The following is a 20,213-nucleotide window of genomic DNA, read 5'->3' as shown; positions in this document are numbered from 1 at the left end:
ACGTTGAGCCGGCTATATTCGAAAGTGTATAAAATAAACCCATTTGGAGACACTATTTAGAAAATTTCTGCCATACAGATGAGTCTTTAATAATGAAAACGTATCAGTAAATTAAAAAAAAAAAAGAGTCATAGCCATTATGGAACACAGCAGAACCCTATCCTGTGCTCTTTCAATGAAACACAAGACCAGCTGCCATCTCCTTGCTTCAGGGACAGTCTCTTAGCGATCAGAAATTATTCCTTGGAATGATCTCTGATAAGGATCAAGGGAAAAAAAAAGATGCGCTGGATGAGTGCCGGATGACAGCTGCGAGGGAAAGCAGTGAGAAGGGAAGCTGTGGCCAATGACTCCTTGATCACCACTGGGTGCAGGGGTCTTGACACTGTTTCTCTTCTAGATGTTCTGAAGTGAATTTCATACACATATTTTCATACTTTAGCTGATTATTTCTCCATTGGCATGGATTTTCTACAGATCATGCAGAACATCCCATGCATCACCACGTATGGAACACATTCACTTATATACAACTATTTCACACTTCTACAATCGCTTTGGGGAAGCCACCATGACCTTCTTCAAGCACCACCCCCCCCCCCCCTTAAAATCTTCTCTCCCAGCCTCACCTGTCAAAGACCTCCATTTCTACCAGTAGACGCTTGCCCCTGGCACAGTAGCAACCCGCACAAAGGCAGCTTTTCAGTAAGTGCCACCAGGCACTTTTCCAATTGGTTGATCTAAAGTTCAGGCTGCTCACCCAAAACAGCAGGTGATGCTGGTTGTCAGTCACCCCTTTTGACAGATATAATGGATTTATTTAAAAAAAATAACCTTAGTACTACCTAGGAGCACTCTTGGAAACTCTGGCAAGGAGTTTGAGGTCAATGAAAAACTTTCCAGCAAAGCTGTCACTACTGCATTAACTCTTCCCATCCCCCATTACACATGAAGATGACCAGATAGCTCCATGTTATCGGGGACAGACAAAGCTAGTTCTGGTTCTCCTCTAAACCCCTCACCATTCCCAGTTATATCTTTTGAATGTGAGTCTCAGACAAATTGGAAATGCAATTAATACCAGAACGGTCGAGTCTCCTTCACCCATCAGTGCTAGAAATGAGTTAACTCAGCAGACAGCTATGCACTGGCAAAATATATATCTTTTTATAACAACACTTTCCTAAAGGGAGATATAAAAGCAGACAATAAAAATCCAGTGATCAATTGTTACATCTTCCTAGGCTTGGAGTATATATTGTCCAAATTAGACTCTCTCTGTCCACTTTGCTTACCCTTTAAGCATGATTTCCCCTCTCCCCAGGATCTATTTCCTTCAGATGGCCTCCAAGTTCTGACCTGCCAACCACCTGCAAGCTATAAGGAACAGTTTGATCCAGATCAGAGTCAGGCTCAGCCAGTCCAGACTTCACCATGTCCAGTGCATCTGTGGACTTGTAGTTCCACGTTCTCTACGAAAGGCAAGGACTACAAGTCCAGAGAAGACAAAGATAAAACCAGGATTGGCTTAGACTGTCCCTAATGACAATGGAGTCATCTGGGAAATCATCATACATCTTGCAGCTGATCTTCCAGGGGAGTGTCTTTTGCAAGGTTTTAGCTCTGCCTGGTCTGAAACCACACTTAAGTCCCCTGCATCTGGAATGTTTTTCACTGAATATGAGACTCTAGAACCTTTGCTACTGCTGAAGTTCCAGTGGGGACGTGCCCAGTTCCTCCATAAAAATGGATCTGGGTGTACTAGGCTGGCATACAAATGATACCTCAACATACTACATTTTCACTATCCAGTTGTAATCCAGAGGCAGAGGATGGAATGAAAATAAAAGAACAGGAAACAGGAGACCATGGGTAGACTTCGCTTCTGGATGAAGAGCAGGAACTGGAGCTCACATTGCTTGAGGTTGATCTGACAGACATATAATCGCGGAACAATGTGGTAAAAGGGGTATAAATCAGTTTCTGGAGTTTACTGTTATACCTCAGAATCTATCTGGTCCATCTCTCCCTTTGTCTGCTGTGCCCTTATCCTGCTGCGACTTGAGGCCTCTGACTGAAGCCTAAAGACACAGGTAAGGAAGAGTCTTGAGGCATGATTGAGGTTCATGGGGAGGCAGTGGGCCTCTGTGGTGATTGTAATTTCTGAGAAAAAAGCCCTGTCCCGAGAGAGTTGTGTATGGCTGCTTCCACCTTCCAAGTCCTCAACGACAGCCAGGATGTCTTGCCGCACTGCCTGGTTCCATGTGCCGCGCACATCCAAGATGGCTGCCAGGTGGCCCTTCCTGTGGAAGAGATAGGAACATAAGATGAAAGCACAGAAGCCATGATTCTTGAGGCACATCCTGATGGGCTGATCCAGTCCTGACTTTACCCCATTGTATCCATGGACCTGTAATTCCTGCTTTTCTTAAGAGAAACTGGAACTGAAAATATACAGATATAATGGTGCAAAAACAGGCCTTGATCAGCCTCTCTCATTTGATCTGGAACTGAACCCCCTGTGTTTAAAAAAATGTCAGATTTGGAATAAGAAACAGAACCTCTGTGTCAGCAGAAAACCAGGATCCTGCATTAAAAGAAATGTGATACACAGAGGTAAATGAAATCCAAAGTCCTTCTGGAAATGTATTATGGCTTGTGGGTAATATTGTTCTTTCTATTCTTCTGGATGTTGTCCTTCAGTCTGCATGACACATACATGCTGCCAGATCATCCACGCCAAATGTGATTGAATATGAGCTTTTTCAGCTGTTAAGAATTGTGTGTGTTTAGAAATAGGATTTAGGTTATTTTGTGAGCTTGTAGAAGTTAGTATTTGTAAATATTAAAATCATGAGTTTGCAAAGGTCAGTTTATCTAAAAAGGTAAGCACACTGATTCCTGGGCAACTAAGTAATTACTAGTTTGAATCACTCCCTCCCCAGGTTATTTTTATGTTAAATAGATAATTCCCCCCCCCCTCGCAGTTATAAGAAAAATCTTGAAAATGCAAGTCAATTAGCGATTTTGCAAAACAATTAACCCTTTTAGTGACTAATTTTAGTCTTGTTGCTGGTCATTCACAAATTAACAAAATTCAGCTAGTTATCAATTTAAAAACCTTAAATTTTAAAATACACTAAAAAATGTAAAACTCCTTAAATTAAGACATTCCTACTCTATAATCAGCTTTAAAACTTTAGCAACTTAATAAAATTAAGATGCAGACAGAAATCCAGCAGCATGTTGAGGGCTATCCAGTCTTTTGCACAAAGTGTCACATGTATGATTATCTGCCTATTGGTGAGATGTCTGCACCAGGTGCACACATACAACAAGTCCAATCTCTGGAGGAGCTGAGGCAGACAGAGAGGTATTATAGAGGAGACCTTCAGAGACATAGTAAAGCAATCCCAACTCCAGTCAAGCAGCCCTTGTGCTGCTTTGGAAGAGCAAGGTCACCTGCTAGGAGACTATCACTTTGTGTGGCATGAAGTGATCCCTTAGCTAGGACCCACCCTCCAGATGATGCCTTACTCTCTCACACCAAGGATGCATCTGCAGGGCTCTGTGTCCAGGAAGAAAGGGCTAGGATGGCCATTATATGAGTGATTCGATCATTAGAAATGTAGATAGCTTGATGACTGATGGGCATGAGGATTGCTTGGTAGCTTGCTTGCCTAGTGCAAAGGTAGTGGATCTAATGTGCCACCTAGATAAGGCTGTAGACAGTGCTATGAAGGATCCAACTGTCCTGGTACATGTGGGTACCAATGACATAGGAAAGTGCAGGACAGAGGTTCTGGAAGCTAAAATTTGGCTCTTAGGTAGGAAACTGAAATCCAGAACCTCCAGGGTTGCATTCTCAGAAATGCTCCCCGTTCCATGTGCAGGACCCCAGAGGCAGGCAGAGCTCCAGAGTCTCAATGTGTGGGTTCTGGGGAAGGGGAAACCTATTCTGGTGGGATGAGCTCCACCTTAACTAGAGTGGAACCAGAAGATAGAGCAGCTTTTAAACTAAATGAAAGGAAAAGCAGACTGGCTCAGAAGCACATGGTTTGGAATGATGTATCTTTGAAGGATACTAACAAAACAGAGATGTTAAAGCATCCCGATAGATGTTAAAACAGTCCAGGTACCTTTAAGTAAAGGAGCAGAAAGATTCCAAATTACCCCTGTCAATTGATAAGCAGGTTGTTAATACAAATAAAATACATACTTTGAAATGTCTGTATACAAATGCTAGAAGTCTAAAAATAAGATCACAGAGTTAGAATGCATAGAACCGAATGAAGGTGTAGATATAACTGGCATCTCAGAGACTTTGTGGAAGGAGGATAACCAATGGGACACTGTGATACCAGGGTACAAATTATATCTCGATAGGATGGATGAATTTGGTGGAGGGGTGTCATTTATACTAAAGATGACGAAGTCAAACAGTATAAAAGTTCTACAGGAAACAAAATGCACTGTAGAATTTTTATGGATAGAAATTCCACATGAGTAGGGGAACAGAATAACAGTGGGGGTGTATTACTGTCCACTTGGCCTAGAATGAACAGACATAATTAAATGCTGACAGAAATTAGGGAATCTAACAAAATTAGCAATACAGTAATAATGGGCGATTTCAATTACCCAGTATTGACTGGGTAAATGTCACATCAGGACATGCTAAGGTGGTAAAGTTTGTGGATGAATAGAGAACTGCTGCATGGAGCAGACAAAGAGCAGGTTGCTATTTTAGACCGAATCCTTAGTGGAACACATGATGTGATGAAAGAGGTAATGGTGTTAGCGGGCGACACTTGGCAACAGTGATCAGAACACGGTCACATTTGAAACATCTACAGTAACTGAATGTAATCCACTTTGAAATACCTGAAAAGCAGAATTTAAATCAAATAGAAAAATGGAGGGAAGACTACCTCGATAGCATTTAACTTTCATAAAGGGAGATTTTGAGAAAATGAGAAAAATGGTTAGAAAAAACTGGAAGAAGCAGTTGCAAAGGTCAAGAGTTTATATCAGACATGGATATTGTTTTAAAGCCTAAACCAGATGTATTCCTTACATTAACAAAGATGGAAGGAAGGCCGGCATGGTTAAATGGTGAGAGAGGCTGGTCTAGCCAAATGAATGGAAATGGGATCTAAAGGAAGAAAACAGCAAAAAACACTGACAAAGTTAGATGTAAAGCATTGATAAGGAAGGCAAAGAGAATTTTAAAAGAAGCTTGCTGTGGAAACAAAAAAAAAGCTTTTTCAGATATATTTGAAGCAAAAAGCCTACAAGGGAGTCAGCTGGACCATTAGATCAGGGGTCGCCAACTCCAGTCCTCAAGAGCCACAAACAGGCCAAATTTTCAGAATATGTACGAGATACATTTGCGTGCACTGCATCTTTGTATGCAAATCTCTCATTCATATTATTGTGGATATCCTGAAAACTTGAACTGTTTATGATTGTTGAGGACTAGAGTTGCCCACCTCTGCATTAGATGATTGAGAGGTAACCAGCTATTAATTAATCTGTAAACTATCATTAAAATCAGCTACTGTACCTGAAGACTGGATAGTGGAAAACGTAATGCCAGTTTTTAGAAAGTGTTCCGGGGTGATCCAGATGTCAGTGCCAGGAAAAATGGTTGAAACTATTCTAAAGAATAAAATTACTGAACATATAGACATACATTGTCCTATTAAACTAAGTCAATATGGTTTTAGCCAAGGGAGTCTTCCCTCACCAATCTGCTACATTTTTTTTTGAAGACGTGAATAAACATGTGGATAAAGGTGAGCCAGTTGATAAGAGTGTATCTGGATTTTCAGAAAGCATTTCTCAAATTCCTTCATGTGAGACTCTTGAAGAAATTTTAAAAAGTCATGGAATAGGAGGCAATTTTCTATTGTGAATTGAGAGCCGGTTAAAAGATATGAAAACAGAAAGTAGGGCTAAATGGAGAAAGGTGAATAATGGATTGCCTAAGGCATTCTAGGATGGCTGCTTTTTAAGATAATAAAAAATGACCTTGAGATAGGAACAGCGAGTGAGATAAGAACATAAGAAATTGCCTTGCTGGGTCAGACCAAGGGTCCATCAAGCCCAGCATCCTGTTTCCAACAGAGGCCAAACCAGGCCACAAGAACCTGACAATTACCCAAACACTAAGAAGATCCCATGCTATTGATGCAATTAATAGCAGTGGCTATTCTCTAAGTAAACTTGATTAATAGCCGTTAATGGACTTCTCCTCCAAGAATGTATCCAAACCTTTTTTGAACCCAGCTATACTAACTGCAGTAACCACATCCTCTGGCAACAAATTCCAGAGCTTTATTGTGCAGAGTGAAAAAGAATTTTCTCCAATTAGTCTTAAATATGCTACTTGCTAACTTCATGGAATGCCCCCTAGTCCTTCTATTATTCGAAAGTGTAAATAACCGAGTCACATCTACTCATTCAAGACCTCTCATGATCTTAAAGACCTCCATCATATCCCCCCTCAGCCGTCTCTTCTCCAAGCTGAACTGCCCTAACACCTCTTCAGCCTGATCAAATCTGCTGCTGATACAAAATTATTCAAAGCTGTTAAATCACAAGAGGACCTTGCAAGACTGGGAGACTAGGCATCCAAATGGCAGATGACATTTAATGTGGACAAGTACAAAGTAATGCATGTAAGGAAGAGCAACCCAAATTAAAGCCACATAATGCAAGGTTCTACATTGGGAATCACCAGGAAAAGGATCTAGGTATCATTGTGGATAATATGTTGAAATCCTCTGCTTAGTGTGCAGCAGCAGCCAAGAGAGCAAATAGAATCCTAGGAATTATTAGGAAAGGAATGGAGAATAAACAGAGACTATCATAATGCCTCTGTATGGCTCCATGGTGCTATGTCATCTTGACTAGTGTGTGCAGTTCTAGTCCCCGCATTTAAAAAAAAATAAATAATAAAAAAACACAAAACAGAATTAGAAGAGATACAGAGAAGGGCGACCAAAATGATAAAGGGGATGGAACAATTCCCCTATGAGGAAAGGCTAAAGAGGTTAAGGCTCTACAGTATGGAGAAGAGATGGTTGAGGGGAGATATGATAGAGGTCTATAAAATAATGAATGGAGTGGAACAGGTAAACGTGAATTGATTGTTTCTCTTTCAAAAAGTACAAAAGACTAAGTAACATTCAATGAAATTACTAGGTGATTTAAGAAAAATAGGAGAAAAGAGTTTTTTTACTCAATGCCTAATTAAACTCTGGAATTCACTGATGAAGGATGTGGTGAAAGCTATTAGTGTAGCTGGGTTTAAAAAAGATTTGGACAAGTTCTTGGAAGAAAAAGTTAATAATCCATTGTTAAGGTGGACTTGGGAAAATCTAATACTTATCCCTGGGATAAGCAGCTTGAAATCTTTCTACCCCATGGGACCTGCCAGGTACTTGTGACCTGGATTGGCCACTGTTGGAAACAGGATACTGGGCTTGATGGACTTTTGATCTGGCCTAGTATGGCAAATGGTATGTTCTTATAAGTGGCTTCCTTTGGTATAAACCATTTTACTACTATAACCCCAACTAGGGTACATAAAACACCACCATGTGCTAAGGGATTCCAATCCTTGCACTGGTCAGTGGTCAGTGTGTTCTAAGCAATGGTGGAGCAGATGGTGTAGTGAACTGGGTGCAAAGGGTTTTTTTTTTGTTGGGGGTTGTTTTGGGTTTTTTTTTTTTTTTTTTACTGGATAGGGATACTTCTCCCCTCTGGATAAATAGACAAACCATATAGTACTTATTTATCTAAAACTCTTTATATTCTGCTTCTTCCAATTTAGTAAAGTGCAGATTAAAATAAAACATACATAAAGCTACAATAAAAAATAAAACCACAAAAACAGCTATTAAATTATATAAAATTTCACTTTGCCAAATTAAAGACTGTTAAATATCACCTGTAAACACTTCATTAAAAACTTTGCTTTTAGCTGTTATCTAAAAATCTTAATATCCTTCAAAATACCAAACTCCACAGAAAGCCCATTCAATAAAACTGGTGCAGCGAAGGAAAAACGCAACTTGTATGCACGTGCCGAAGATATAAATAGCAGATTAGTATATGAAGTAACATAGTTTTGCAGTCTATTGGCTAAAGAACAAGGATTCTCAATTGTTAAAAGTTTAAATAGAATAATTAACATCTTGAATTGACATCTGGCTTTAACAGGAAGCCAATGCATTTCCCGCAACTTAGAGATATACGATCCCTAGGACCTGCCCCAACTAACAGCTTGGCTGCACAATTCTGTATTACCTGCAAAAAACTCGAAGATGAGTATTAGGCAATCCCACATATAAACTGTCACAGTAATCCAGCTGCTCAAAAAGCAACAATTGTAACAGCTCTAAATAACTCCATATTAAACAAGGTCTTCAGGCGGTTTAAGAGTTAATTGTTGAGTCAAGACTCCTACATTTCTAGTTTCAAATTTCACTCACAGTGTGACTCCTTCCTAAATCACATCCAACCTACTACCTGAAGGCAATCGTCTACCTATCCATATTATAATATTGCAGTTTTTTCAGCATTCAATGCCAATTCATTGCCAAGAGCTAATTTGTACTGTACTCTAATTGAACTTCACTTTAGGGATTTCACCTTAAATGGCATATGGGATGTAGAACTGAATGTCATTGGCATACAGATAATGAATAAGTCCTAAAGACTTTATTTCTAAGCATACGGACAGGTGGATCCAAAACCAGTGTGTTCCTCGGGGTATGCACCTCTACCAGCCGATGGAAACTGAGCAAAGCTGACATCATTGTTTATATACCCTTGAACTGACATCAGCCTGGCAGTATTCTCCGTCTCCAGCAGATGGTGGACGTGCATGTCCCTACTGGGGAGTGCTTAAAACATTTTTCAATGGAGAAGAGAAGAAGGAGGTTTATTTGCCCCGCTCTGCTGTGATAACCTTATGGTCCCTCCCCTCAGTTGAGAATTCCTGAGGTGATATCTTTGGATCCCTCCTTCAGTTGAGTGCCTTGGTCCGGTAGCTGATTTTTCAGCTGGTGTGCACTTAGCTGTAAAAAAAACAAACAAACAGAAAACAAAAAAAAACAGCTGGATGGATTGAGTAAAGGGTTGACCCTTAATTCATTAAAGGTACAGGTGGCGGTTCTTGCCTGTTTGAGGTCAGGTGAATGGTGGACCCTTTTTCGTCTCTTCCAGATGTGGCCTGTTTCTTAAAAGAATGAAGCACATTTGTCCTCCCTTGCGGATGCAGATGCCTTTGTAGAGTCTTAATCTAGCTTTGGATTTTTTTTGCGGGCCCCACTTTTTTGACCGATGCGTAGCCTTTCCTTGACTTTACTGACCTTGAAAATGGTGTTTCTTGTGCAATTTGCTTGGTCTTCCAAAGAAACGTAGTCATAGTATACAATTGGGTTCAGAATTCAGCAGCTTAGTTGCTGGCAGATTCTAAAAATCTAAGAGAGGACACCACCTATTTTAGCTTAGTTGCACTGGCTTGCCATAGAACAACAGGATTTGTTTTAAAATCCTCTCTGTCTGGAGCTCTTGTGTGTATGGATGGGATAAATAAAGTTGGCTGCCCTTTCATCAGGTGACCCTGGGCCAGTCATCGCCTCCGTGCATCGGTCAGGAGCTCAGACGCTTTACTTCATGCTTTGAAGCAGCAGACCAGAGGGCCTTGAAGCCAGCTGGAGAAGCGAAGAAAGCATTTCCGTTCTTTGAAGGTACCTATCGGCCCTAAGGGACCTGGAATCGCAGTGATTGCAGGATGTTGGCAGGATGTATAGGGTCAGGAACAAAGGCACAGGCTGCGGCTTCCCCGAAATCTGCACAAACCTCCAGGGCTCTGGCCTGGGGTTATCTCACACTACATACACAGGAGAACCCCCTCCTTCCACAGGACGAGCTGTTAATGAGAACAGAGCGTCTTGTGTCATGATCCCTAGGATCCATGCTCTGCACGTTTACAGTCCGAGCCTTACCTGGAGACCTTCCTTTTCCTCAGAACATTCACCGACATTAACTCTTTTCCTCCCCTCAGCAAGTGCTTTATGGCAGGACTGAGATGCACTGACAGAGTTGTGTGAATGTGAGAAGGTCTCAGTACTGGACCAGCAGGAGTGGTGCAGGGTAGGAATGAGGTGCATTGGCAGAGCTCCGTGTGTGTGTGTGTGGGGGGGGGGGGGGGGGAGGAATAGAAAGAGTGTGCTGAAGGCAGGAGTGAGGAGCACCGACTTAGAAGTACATGGGGCCCAGTTCAAGAACAGCAGGAAATGATTCTTTTGCCCTCTTGACATTAACAAACCCTTCCTTACTAATGTCCTAAAATAGACCTGTGTCAGTTTTCTATCTGCTTCCAATATGGCCACCCTTATGAGAGGAAGTTGCTCTTCCTTCCATTTCCTGTTTGAGACTGGCTGCACAGTTTTTCTCCTCCTCCAAGTTGCTGCTCTACCAAAACTCTGCTCAGTCACATAAAGGCCCAGATAAAACAGGAAGCGCCTGCCAGCCACACTTAGCAGGCACTCTGTCCTCTCTGGAAACAATACGCCAGGATGCAATAAGCAGGAAAAGGCAAAAGGAAAACAAATAAAGTTGTCTCGATAAGATGCTACCGGCCCACCCTGAGTGACGCAGGCAATGAGTGGCTAAACTTCGTTCTTCAGCACTGCACGGAGGAATATTTACACTTTGCTGGACTTTCCACCCTTATGGGAATTGAGAATTTGACACCACCAGCAGTGCAAAGAGCAGGAGGGCAGGAAAAATGTATTCCATCTCCTTTTCAAATCTCCTTTTTCAATTACACCCCATACCCTTTATTATAAATAGGATTTCCTATATACAGAGAGCTTATGAATATGAAGTTACAACTAACATCGGTGAGATTGGGAGAAGCCATGGCGGTGGTGGAATCAATTTGAACTTTAAGACAACACAAGAGTTCAGGTGACCAATGATTTTTCATTATCTCAGAGGATTAAAGGCACCGTTATAGGGTTACCAGATGACTCCAGAACATGGCGACAAAGCTGGGGCTGGTCCTGGTTTTGACCTCCTTTGCACTGGTGGACTCAGTCCAAATTTCTCTTAGAAAAGCAAGAAGCACAAGTCCACAGCTGCAAAGGGGCAAACCTAGGACTTGCTTAGCCTGTGTTCCAGATGAAGGGAGCCTGTCTGGTAAGGCTACGCTCCAGCCTTTGGTCCTCAGGCAAAATGGCTTACTACCCATCAAGTTCAGTCATCAAGAACGTTTTGAGCCAGTCCTAGCATTTCTGACAATCTCAGCCAAGAATTCCCCCAGGACACTCACCAGCTCCGTCCTACGCGCCTCGCCTCCTCCAATAGGAGCTAAACAGGGCACATGCCATATCTGCTAGATATGCTTCACCTGCCCACATAAGATGGCTGCTTTTCTCCATTGGACGGAAGCCTGGGTAAAAATCCATCATCTGTTATGCTCTATTCTGCAAAAAAGCTTCCACTGGCCCTGTATGCCACATCCTCATTCCAGAACAGCCTGCAAAACAGCTCGAAGAAGTTGGCTGTCTCTCTGCCAAGGGCCAACTCCTACCCTGTACTCAGCCCTCTCTTCCAACTGGTTCCTCACCAACCTCAGAAACAGCAGTAAATGATCAGTTCACACCCATGCCACCAGACTGTGTGTCCTGCAGACGTGTAAACTCCTCCAATAAATCATTTTCCACCTCACTGGGATCTTGCATGCTTCATAGGAAGATCAGGAACTGCATCCTGATCCCATGAGGGCAGCAAAGGCATGAACCCACAGAGCTCCTCAATTTTGGGAAGAGGCACACCTGCAATAAGTCACACATGGGCTCAGTGTCTCAAACTATCCATGAGCTCACCTATCAATGAGCCACATGCTGGCTGGACATGTCAAATCAGCCATAGCATCTGTAATGCCACATGTGGGCTCTGTGACTAAAACCAGCAGTGAAACGCATACTGTTTGAGCTATCCCAGTCAACGGCAGACACACCTGTAATGAGTTACACATGGTTTTTAAATGGGCCTTCATGTCACAGGTTTCTGTGAAAGGCAAAAAAGGGTTAACCCTTCATATCCCAGAGGGACGTTCTACCTTTTGTGCTTACCGTATGTCAGGAAATTCTGTCACCAGCACTCCAACCTCCATCTGCACTGATGGTGTGTCCTCGTGAAAAATTATCTCAGCAATATGAGGAACAACGCTATCCAGCCACGAGGCATCAGATTCCTGCAGGGAATAAGGGGAGTTACAGCAGAGCTCTGAAACCCAGATCTCACCAGCAGGTCATCATACACTACTTTTCTCCTGACTGCTTCCTGCTCGGCTCTCTTCAAGGAGCCATCGGCTCTCATCAGGGAGCCACTATGCCCAACAATTTGGCTCACGCCCTTGTCCAAGTTCAGCCAACCATAAGTCAATAGTATTAAAAACAACAAGCCTGCTCCTTGACAGTGGCTGTGTGCATTTTCTGAAGCAACAGATTGTAAAAAAAAAAAAAGCACCAGGCTCCCATCTAACGAATTCAAAATTATCCTTTGTATATAGAAATGAGGGGTTGGGAGTGGAGGTAGGGGAACATGGAGGGCATCACTTTCCCAGCAACGGTCGGCCCTCTCACCAGCTGTTGAAAGAACGCCTGTAGCTGCTGCGCCTCGTGCTGGAGCTTGGCCGCCATCTTGCCTCGGGCCTTCGCGGAATTGCACACCATCTTTGCCTGCAACAAAGGCCGGACGTACTCCAGCAGCACCTGCCGGTGCAGCTCCCGCACCAGGGCCTACAGCCAAGGAAGAAGCAGAGCATCAGTGATGGTCAGTGGGGGGGGGGGGGGGGGGGGGGGGGGGGGTGAGAGCAGACAGCCTACCTGAGTGGGCCTAGAGAAGACGAGAACGGCCTTACAGCTTGGAAAGGCAAAGAGGGAGAGAGACAGCAAGAGGAACGGGTGATAGACTAACTAAAGAAAAGAAAAAGCTAGAGATGGGAATGATTCAAACAGAAATCCTGACAAGCAAGAGAGAGAGAAAAACAAAAAGAAGTTGTGAGAGCAGAGTGCAGCATCCATTACCACTACTTATTTCTGTAGTACCTCGAGATATACACAGCGTTGTGCAGATTTACATAAGAGTCCCTGCTCCGAGGAGCTTACAGGCCAACAAAACAAGGAGGCGGCATCGAGAAATTTACTTAGTACAGTAAACATGGGTAAAATTGACAAGGCTATGAAAGAGTGAAGCCAGGGTTTAAGGTTTAAAAGTAACCTCAAAAGAGATAGGTTTAAGGGATTCGAATTAATTCTAAAAACCAAGAAAGAGCCAGGAGCAGATCAGGGCCCCTAATGCCAGCCTTCTCTTCACCCAATGCTCTCGTCAAAAGAGGAGGGAGACAGGGGAGGAAAGCAGGTGAGAGAGAGGCAGAGAAGAAAGGAGCGGGCGCGCGACAGCAAGGGAGGGAAGACTAGAAAACCTCCAAGGAGGTTAGAGAAAGACTAAGGAGGACCAAGGCCCTGGAACGCCGTCTCCTCCTCCTCCTCTTGCCCTCCCCCCCCCTCAGGCTCTCTCTGCCTCCCCCATTACAACAGGCACCTGGTAAGGCTGAGAGCTCATCTGCCGCAGCTTCTCGGAATAATCTGTCAGGGTTTCCACGATGCTTTCGAACGCCTCCGAGCTATTCAGCCACTTCTTCTTCATCAGCTTACCGAAGTATGGCTGGAAGGGGTAGGAAGCCAGCGTTACAGCCTTATAACTCAGAAGTGGGCCATGTTTTTTTTTAAACTGGGATTACATTACTGGCTTTTATGTGCCTCAGGAGCCGGGGGCCCTTGGAGCTCCATGAGCAGGGTGGGAGGTAGTAAAAAAAAAAAAGAAACACACGCTACTTCTGATATTTTCTGAAAAACACCCCATGGCACAATGAGAAGACCAAAACAGCACCAACAGCAGGAAAAACAACTCAGGGCACCTTGGCAGTACACTTTCTTCGCCTCCTGCTAAACTCTTAATTAAAACAAACTTTGCTCCCCAGTCTTCCCACTGTCCTGATCCCAACCAGTCTCTGTCGCTGCTCTGAGCCTACAGCTCGATTTAACCTCCATGGCAGTTCTAAGACTTTCGGGGCTGACTTATGAACTGGTTTGTTTGTTTTTCATGAGCACAGAAAAAAAAAAAAAGATAAAAATCTGCCATAAGGCCTCAATTTGCCTTCTCTCTTTCTCTAAGCACCCTGCACTTTCACTGAGACAAAGTACTTCAACCCTTCCTCCCAACTCACCAGTCCCAGAATCGGAGCAGCTGCTGGACCCAGGCCGTGAAGGGCACAGAGCCGAGTTCTCCCTCTGCCGTCACCCAATTCTAATGTGCGGAGCAGCGCAGGAGCAGTGAATCCTGGCCTCTGCAGGATGCAGCGCCGTCCCCAGCCCAGGCAGCCAACGTCCCCTGCCGGCACACAGGTGACCCTTCACTTGGCTGCTGGTGCGCGCTTCCAATCCATTTGCTCGCCCCGCAGCTCCTCCCTCACGCGTGACCCGCGGATCCGCCGCAAGGACAACACAAGCCTTCCTGGTGGCAAATTTATGCTGCTACTCTGGCAGGGCACCTCCAGAGCTCTGCTGTAGCTCAAGGACAGGTGCTGGAGCTCCTTCCTCCAACTGGCACTTGCAGCAGATCAAAGGCACCAATCAGAGTTAACAGCAGCGGCATGGCAGTAGGATACAATTATGAACGCGCGTGAGGTGGGAGAAGGCTCAATTCTGGCCCGTGAGCTTTAGTTTGCCCACCCCTGTTATAAATGTATGTGGAGGAAGAGGAGGCAGGAAGAAGTCATGGTACCTAATGCCTATCATACACCATACAAGACAGCACTGACCGTGCCTACTGACTTCTATATACCCTCTAAGAGCATCTACTAATTTTTGTTATACAACATAAGAAACATTGCCAGCATTGCCTATTAACTTCTGTAATACACCATGGCTGATAGCATCAAATACCCTGAAATACAATGTTGTATCTCCCACACCTGTCACACATGCTTTTCCCTTTCCCCTGCCACTATCCTCCCCTTCCTCTACACTAAGAGGAATCACACTTACCTTGAGGTCATCAAAGATCAGCTCGGTCAGGACTCCGTTACAGAGGTTTGTGACCCGGTCGAGCATTGCTGCTGCTCTCTGTCCCACCTCCTCGCTCTCGGCTTGGTCGAGTTGTGCCAGGCGAGCCGCATACTCCCTGTGCCGACACAGAGAGAAGGACTCGATCAGTCGCGCTGGAAACTGGGCGTGCCATCCGACGGCCCGGGAGGCTCTCTGTTTTGTTCTGGCGCGACCCTCTTACCTGAAAGGTGGGCAGCAGTTGCCAATGGCGATGGTCTTTGCAATGTAGGCCTCAGCGGGAAGCCTGTTCTCGGCCTGCCTCTTGTGGAAACCCTGCACTTTCTTCTGAAAGCTGAAAAAGGCCAAAGGAGACGGAAAAGAAACTGAATTATGAAGTGTAAAGTGTCCCCCTGCCGAACACATGCATGGCCCACTCTCCTTAGTTCTAGTCAGGAGCAGGCCTAGGTCCAAAGGCCCAGTGATTAGGCTTTTTGGGTCACCAAACACATCCACCTACCAGTAGCATGAGGTCTGTGGTGACCAAGGGGCCCAAGCTCCCCCACCCCCAGTAACGCTGCATGTCTCTGTCACAAGCTCTGGAAGCATGCAGCACGTGTGGCCCCATGTCTGAATTGCCACAAGGGGAAGAAAAATGGATGAACATCCTGCAATGTGAGGGAGTCATTCAGCGTGGTTACTAAAATGATCGTTTTTCTTCTATCCCATTAGGGACACGGGCCCTCAGTGCTAATCAGACGTCTCCCAAAACAGATTGAGAAGCCAGCAGCCGTTGGGCCTGTCACCTAAGGCCCTCACCCACACTTCCGTGACAGCTCGTGCATAGGCTCTGCAAAAGGGCTGGAAAAACGTTCTGCTCTTGAGATTTAGTATAAATTTGTTATGTTACATGTTTTTGTTTTTTTGGTTTTTTTTTAAGTAGGGGTTTTTTTTTCCTGCATTCTAAGTCCGTTATTAAATATTTAAAAACCGAGGTTGCATCATATCAGGATACGCCCCACAGTGGCCCTCCCCAATCATGTTCTATTAGTTCTAAGTTCACCGCCCCCCCCCCCCCCCATCCTGAGCCAAGTAATTCCAGGAAATGTTATGTTCCATCTTCTCCTCATTCCTTGCACAAAAATAAGCCAAACTGTCTATATATAACCTCGCCAGGGCTCCCAGACACGGCTGCCGCCGTTTAAATGACCCAGCACCTCGGCCACACTCTTTCCTCTGGAATTGCCAATGTCTGCTTATTAGCTTATTTTTACCTCCCAGTGTCTCGCTGCTCCGCTGCTGGGTTTCCTTAGGGCCCCTGGGGGAGGGGGCACTGTTTTTCACTTAATGACGGGCAGGTCAGCGTCCCCAGGGGTAGCAGCGACTCTGCATCTTCCTCCAGGAGGAAGCCCTTGTTTTTCCGGCTTGTTTTGATGAAGCATTTTTGGCGATGCTGCCAGTATCCATTAGCCGGTTTAATGTGCGTGTGGGACCAGTGCAGAAAGGGCCCATCTAGACTGTGACCTAGAAAGCAGTTGTGAGGGACAGAGGCGTATCTGTGGTGTGGGTGGCCGGAGAGCTTATTTGGCTCTTTCTTCATTATTTTTCCTAAACTGCATCTCACCTTCTCTATTCCCTCCCCTGCAGGAATATTTTAAGATTTTGTTATCTAGCGCGTCGAGCCGTGCCAAGTTTCCGCGTCAGTTCAATTCAACTTGCCCCTAGTGCTTTGTTTTTTTTCCTGTTTTATCAGCAGAGCACAAGGCCATCTCACCTAGGTCGGTCACGGTTAATTCAGCCTGAAATTCTTGGCCCCGCATATTCTGCTCCTCACTGCACCTCGTCCCTCTCATTCCTCCGCCCTGCAACCTCGTATCACAGCTGCCAAGCAGGACCGTGGACCGTCTCTCCTATTACCCCTCCCGGGCTGATGTTTACCCCCCACGGCATGCACTGGGCTTGTAGAAATACTGCAGTTTCTTAAAGGCCTCTGGTCAGTCCTGGTGGGATTTCTGATGCCTGGCCCTGTCTCCCTAATGCTGCTGATAGAGGAGCTCAGGTAAGAGAAGGGACTCGGCCCTTAGCGTTTATCATGCAGGTAAATGTTCGGCACTGGAAGTGGATGAGCCAGTCCTACTCCTTTTTCTCCCCTCTCTAACTTGCATGAGGACCACCTCCAGTACCTCTGTAAAAAGTCTGCCAAAGCGCACAGGCAACAGTGCCCAATCCTTGCACCAAACTCTTGTGTGATGGCGGGGGCGCGATCAACGTGAGTTTTCAACAACTGCCAATGGAGAGAAAAGCAAAAAAAGAAAACGAAAATTAAGAAAAGATAAGACAAAATTAGGGAGATAAGATTAAAAAAATGACTCTCTTGTATGCTCAACGTCTGCATAGAGAAACTAGAAAGAAAAGCTCAGGATGTGTTCTCTGAAACGAAGATATTTGTTAACCAGAAACAGCTTACTGTTTAAGCTGAGCTCTGTAATCTGTTTTTCCTCTACAGTAACTGAACATTAAAAAAAAAAAATAATGTTATTTTTGTTTAAACGAGTAATTGGTAGATATGCTCTGGGAATCACAGGACATATCTACCATATAGTGTCAAATACAGAGAGTTCTCATGGGTACTCAGATTGATGCTCACCAGGAGGCAGATCAAATAAAATGCCACCCCAGTTTCTGAAATGGGCTTACTTGAGTACCAGCCTCTCCTACACAACCCTGCCCATCAGTATTCATAATGGGGAAAAAAATAAATTTATAAAGTTTTGCAATTATAGACTGGACTTTTAAAAAGTATATTATATAATTAGAAACCAAGTGGAGTTCACAATGTGCGGCACAACAGTTACACACACACACGTCTTACATACAGGCAGTTATTCACATGCCCACTTCATTAGCAGAGCAAATAATTACACACTCTATATAGCAGGGTAGGACATTACATGTAACCCCCCCCCCCCCCCCCGATACACACCAGCACATTCAGATATAGACCAGTCAAGCACACACATGCACACTCACACACACTGATGCATTCAAGACACACGTGAAATGTGCATGCTGGCATGCGGACACACAGATGTGAGCGTAGGAAGCTCGTACAGAGATCACTTTGCTCGGCAGTACAGACTGGTATTCCTCCAGCTTCACCTCCCGAGCCCACCTTTCCCCCTCCGCCTGCAGCTCCTGTGTCATCCCGGGTTTGATTTTCTCCTGAAGGACAGACAGATGGATTTTTAAAAGGGAGAAAGATTAGAATTCTGAACGTCAGCTCATAAACATCTGCTTAAGAGAAGTGCAAACATTTTGCCCACCTAGTCCAATACCCGGGGATTCTAGCAATTGTTCCTTGGTAAATAATCTGGTCTATGCTGAATAAAAACATGCATTCATTTAGGGGGCAATAATCCAAACTGCCTACGTGCAGTGTTTGCCACATGTAATCAAAGCAAATGTATGTATGTGTGTCCTTCTGCTTCCATTGTTGCCATAGGTACACATTATGCACAGTATTTGCAACCTGCTTTTACTGAAAGTAGAAATTTACATACCAATTACACATGCACATTTCAAAATGCTGTCTAGGCCTGCGATTTTCCTCCCTGACCTGAACACGCCCATGGGAATGCCTTTTCTGAACATGGCTAATACTCTGCATGCTGTAAACAGGATTTTACTTGCATTGAGGGGGATGCAATTTTCAGCAGTCCATTTCTCTGAGTACTGGAACGAAAATTGCCCTCCCCCAGCACGATCTATTTATAGAGAGCCACCGGTAGACTCAGTACTGTACTTTTAACCCACAGAAAATTATCCCAGAAAAAAAAAAAAAAAAAAAAGTTACTTGCACATATTTACACTTGCTAATTTGTGCGGCAAGGTTCTCCAAAACAATTAAGGGCAGATTTTTGTATTTCCAAAAATATAGGTGGAAGAGCAAACCCCATCCCAGGCAGAATCTTGTGTTCAGGGGTACGACATGCCTATATTCACCCGTACACCCTCTCTCTCTATTGGCGAAGCACTGCTTTACCCTCGGAAACAGCTTTGAAAATGACGGCTCGATTTTCTGTGAGCGTATTGCGTTCTAAAAATCCACCGAGGAGACTCTGCCTCTATGCAAAACCTGACTGTTTTCTCATCTACAATAGAAGTAGGCATTGCAAGCGGGGGAGGGGATGGAGGAAGGGGGGTGTACTAGGGATAGAAAGAATTAACGCACACTGATTTTCCAAAGCCTGGGCATAAATCTTCATGCACAAAGTCACATTCTAGAGCTTGGGAGCGGGTGTAACTTTGTACGGTGTCTGTCCACGTGCGCACCTAGAGAACCAGGGACATCTCAAAGGCAAAAAAAAAAGGGGTTTTAATGTGCATGTCCTTGTTAAGAATGTGAGCTAAAGTCTGCATGCAAAACGCACTCTGCGAGTAGCTAGACAATGTCGCCCTCTGAGAACAATTTTCAAACTGTTCGCAGATGTGCAAAACCTGTGGATACTTTTTACCCCTGGACTTTGCACCAATTTTCAAAAGTGAAAAAAAAAAAGGTTCCCTTTGAAAATTGCCCAAGAAAACGTGCACAACTTTGTACCCGCTTTGTGCACGGGTACAGTTACATGCGTAAGTGCAAATCCTTTCCCAACTCTGCCCCAGAGGGAAAGGTATAGTACATGTGTAATTTCAGCAGCACCTAGAGCTGGGCAGTTTCCAAGCCCCCTCATTTTACCCATGGAAATGGGTTGTGAAAATATCCGAGTGACTTGTGAAGGTCAGACAGTGAGCGATGGTTAAGATGGATGGAACTGCCGTGAAGGGAGGTACAGGCTCCAGGTTGTCTAGACAGGCTTGGTGTTATCCTGTAGTAAACAAAAGTTAACAGAACCAAGCAGAGGCTGCAAGTGCATGCTGGCAAAAAAAAAAAAGGAGTCAGGACTAGACTGACCTGGCTTAAAAAAAAAAAAGAAAACAGCAATGCCGGTGACCCAAGTTAAGGTGGTAAGAGTGCAGAAGCTTTGTAAAACGTGAGGGGCATCAACTACTACTAGTGAGGATTTCTTTATAGCACAGCAT

At 44.4% G+C, this 20,213-nt stretch overlaps 1 protein-coding gene across 4 annotated transcripts in view; it reads right to left on the bottom strand.

Annotated features, from left to right (window-relative positions):
• Positions 1 to 1,143: 1,143 nt before the first annotated feature.
• Positions 1,144 to 20,213, bottom strand: part of EXOC3L2 (exocyst complex component 3 like 2) — an 83,173-nt gene continuing 64,103 nt past the window's right edge. For 3 of the 4 annotated variants that reach the window (XM_029571194.1, XM_029571195.1, XM_029571196.1), the window contains exons 5-12: positions 18,246 to 18,356; positions 17,318 to 17,418; positions 15,379 to 15,489; positions 15,138 to 15,273; positions 13,633 to 13,755; positions 12,672 to 12,827; positions 12,159 to 12,280; positions 1,144 to 2,303 (exon numbers count right to left, since the gene is read on the bottom strand). In XM_029571194.1, the coding sequence (XP_029427054.1) occupies positions 1,997 to 2,303; positions 12,159 to 12,280; positions 12,672 to 12,827; positions 13,633 to 13,755; positions 15,138 to 15,273; positions 15,379 to 15,489; positions 17,318 to 17,418; positions 18,246 to 18,356 (1,167 nt within the window). In that variant the 3' untranslated portion in view covers positions 1,144 to 1,996. The remainder of the gene's footprint in view (positions 2,304 to 12,158; positions 12,281 to 12,671; positions 12,828 to 13,632; positions 13,756 to 15,137; positions 15,274 to 15,378; positions 15,490 to 17,317; positions 17,419 to 18,245; positions 18,357 to 20,213) is intronic. The other variant, XM_029571197.1, reaches the window with a different exon arrangement.

This window comes from Rhinatrema bivittatum, chromosome 11 (assembly GCF_901001135.1).
Source record: "Rhinatrema bivittatum chromosome 11, aRhiBiv1.1, whole genome shotgun sequence".
NCBI classification, from domain to species: domain Eukaryota; kingdom Metazoa; phylum Chordata; class Amphibia; order Gymnophiona; family Rhinatrematidae; genus Rhinatrema; species Rhinatrema bivittatum.
Note: the sequence above shows the minus strand (reverse complement) of the source record. Positions and strands in the feature narration are given on the sequence as shown.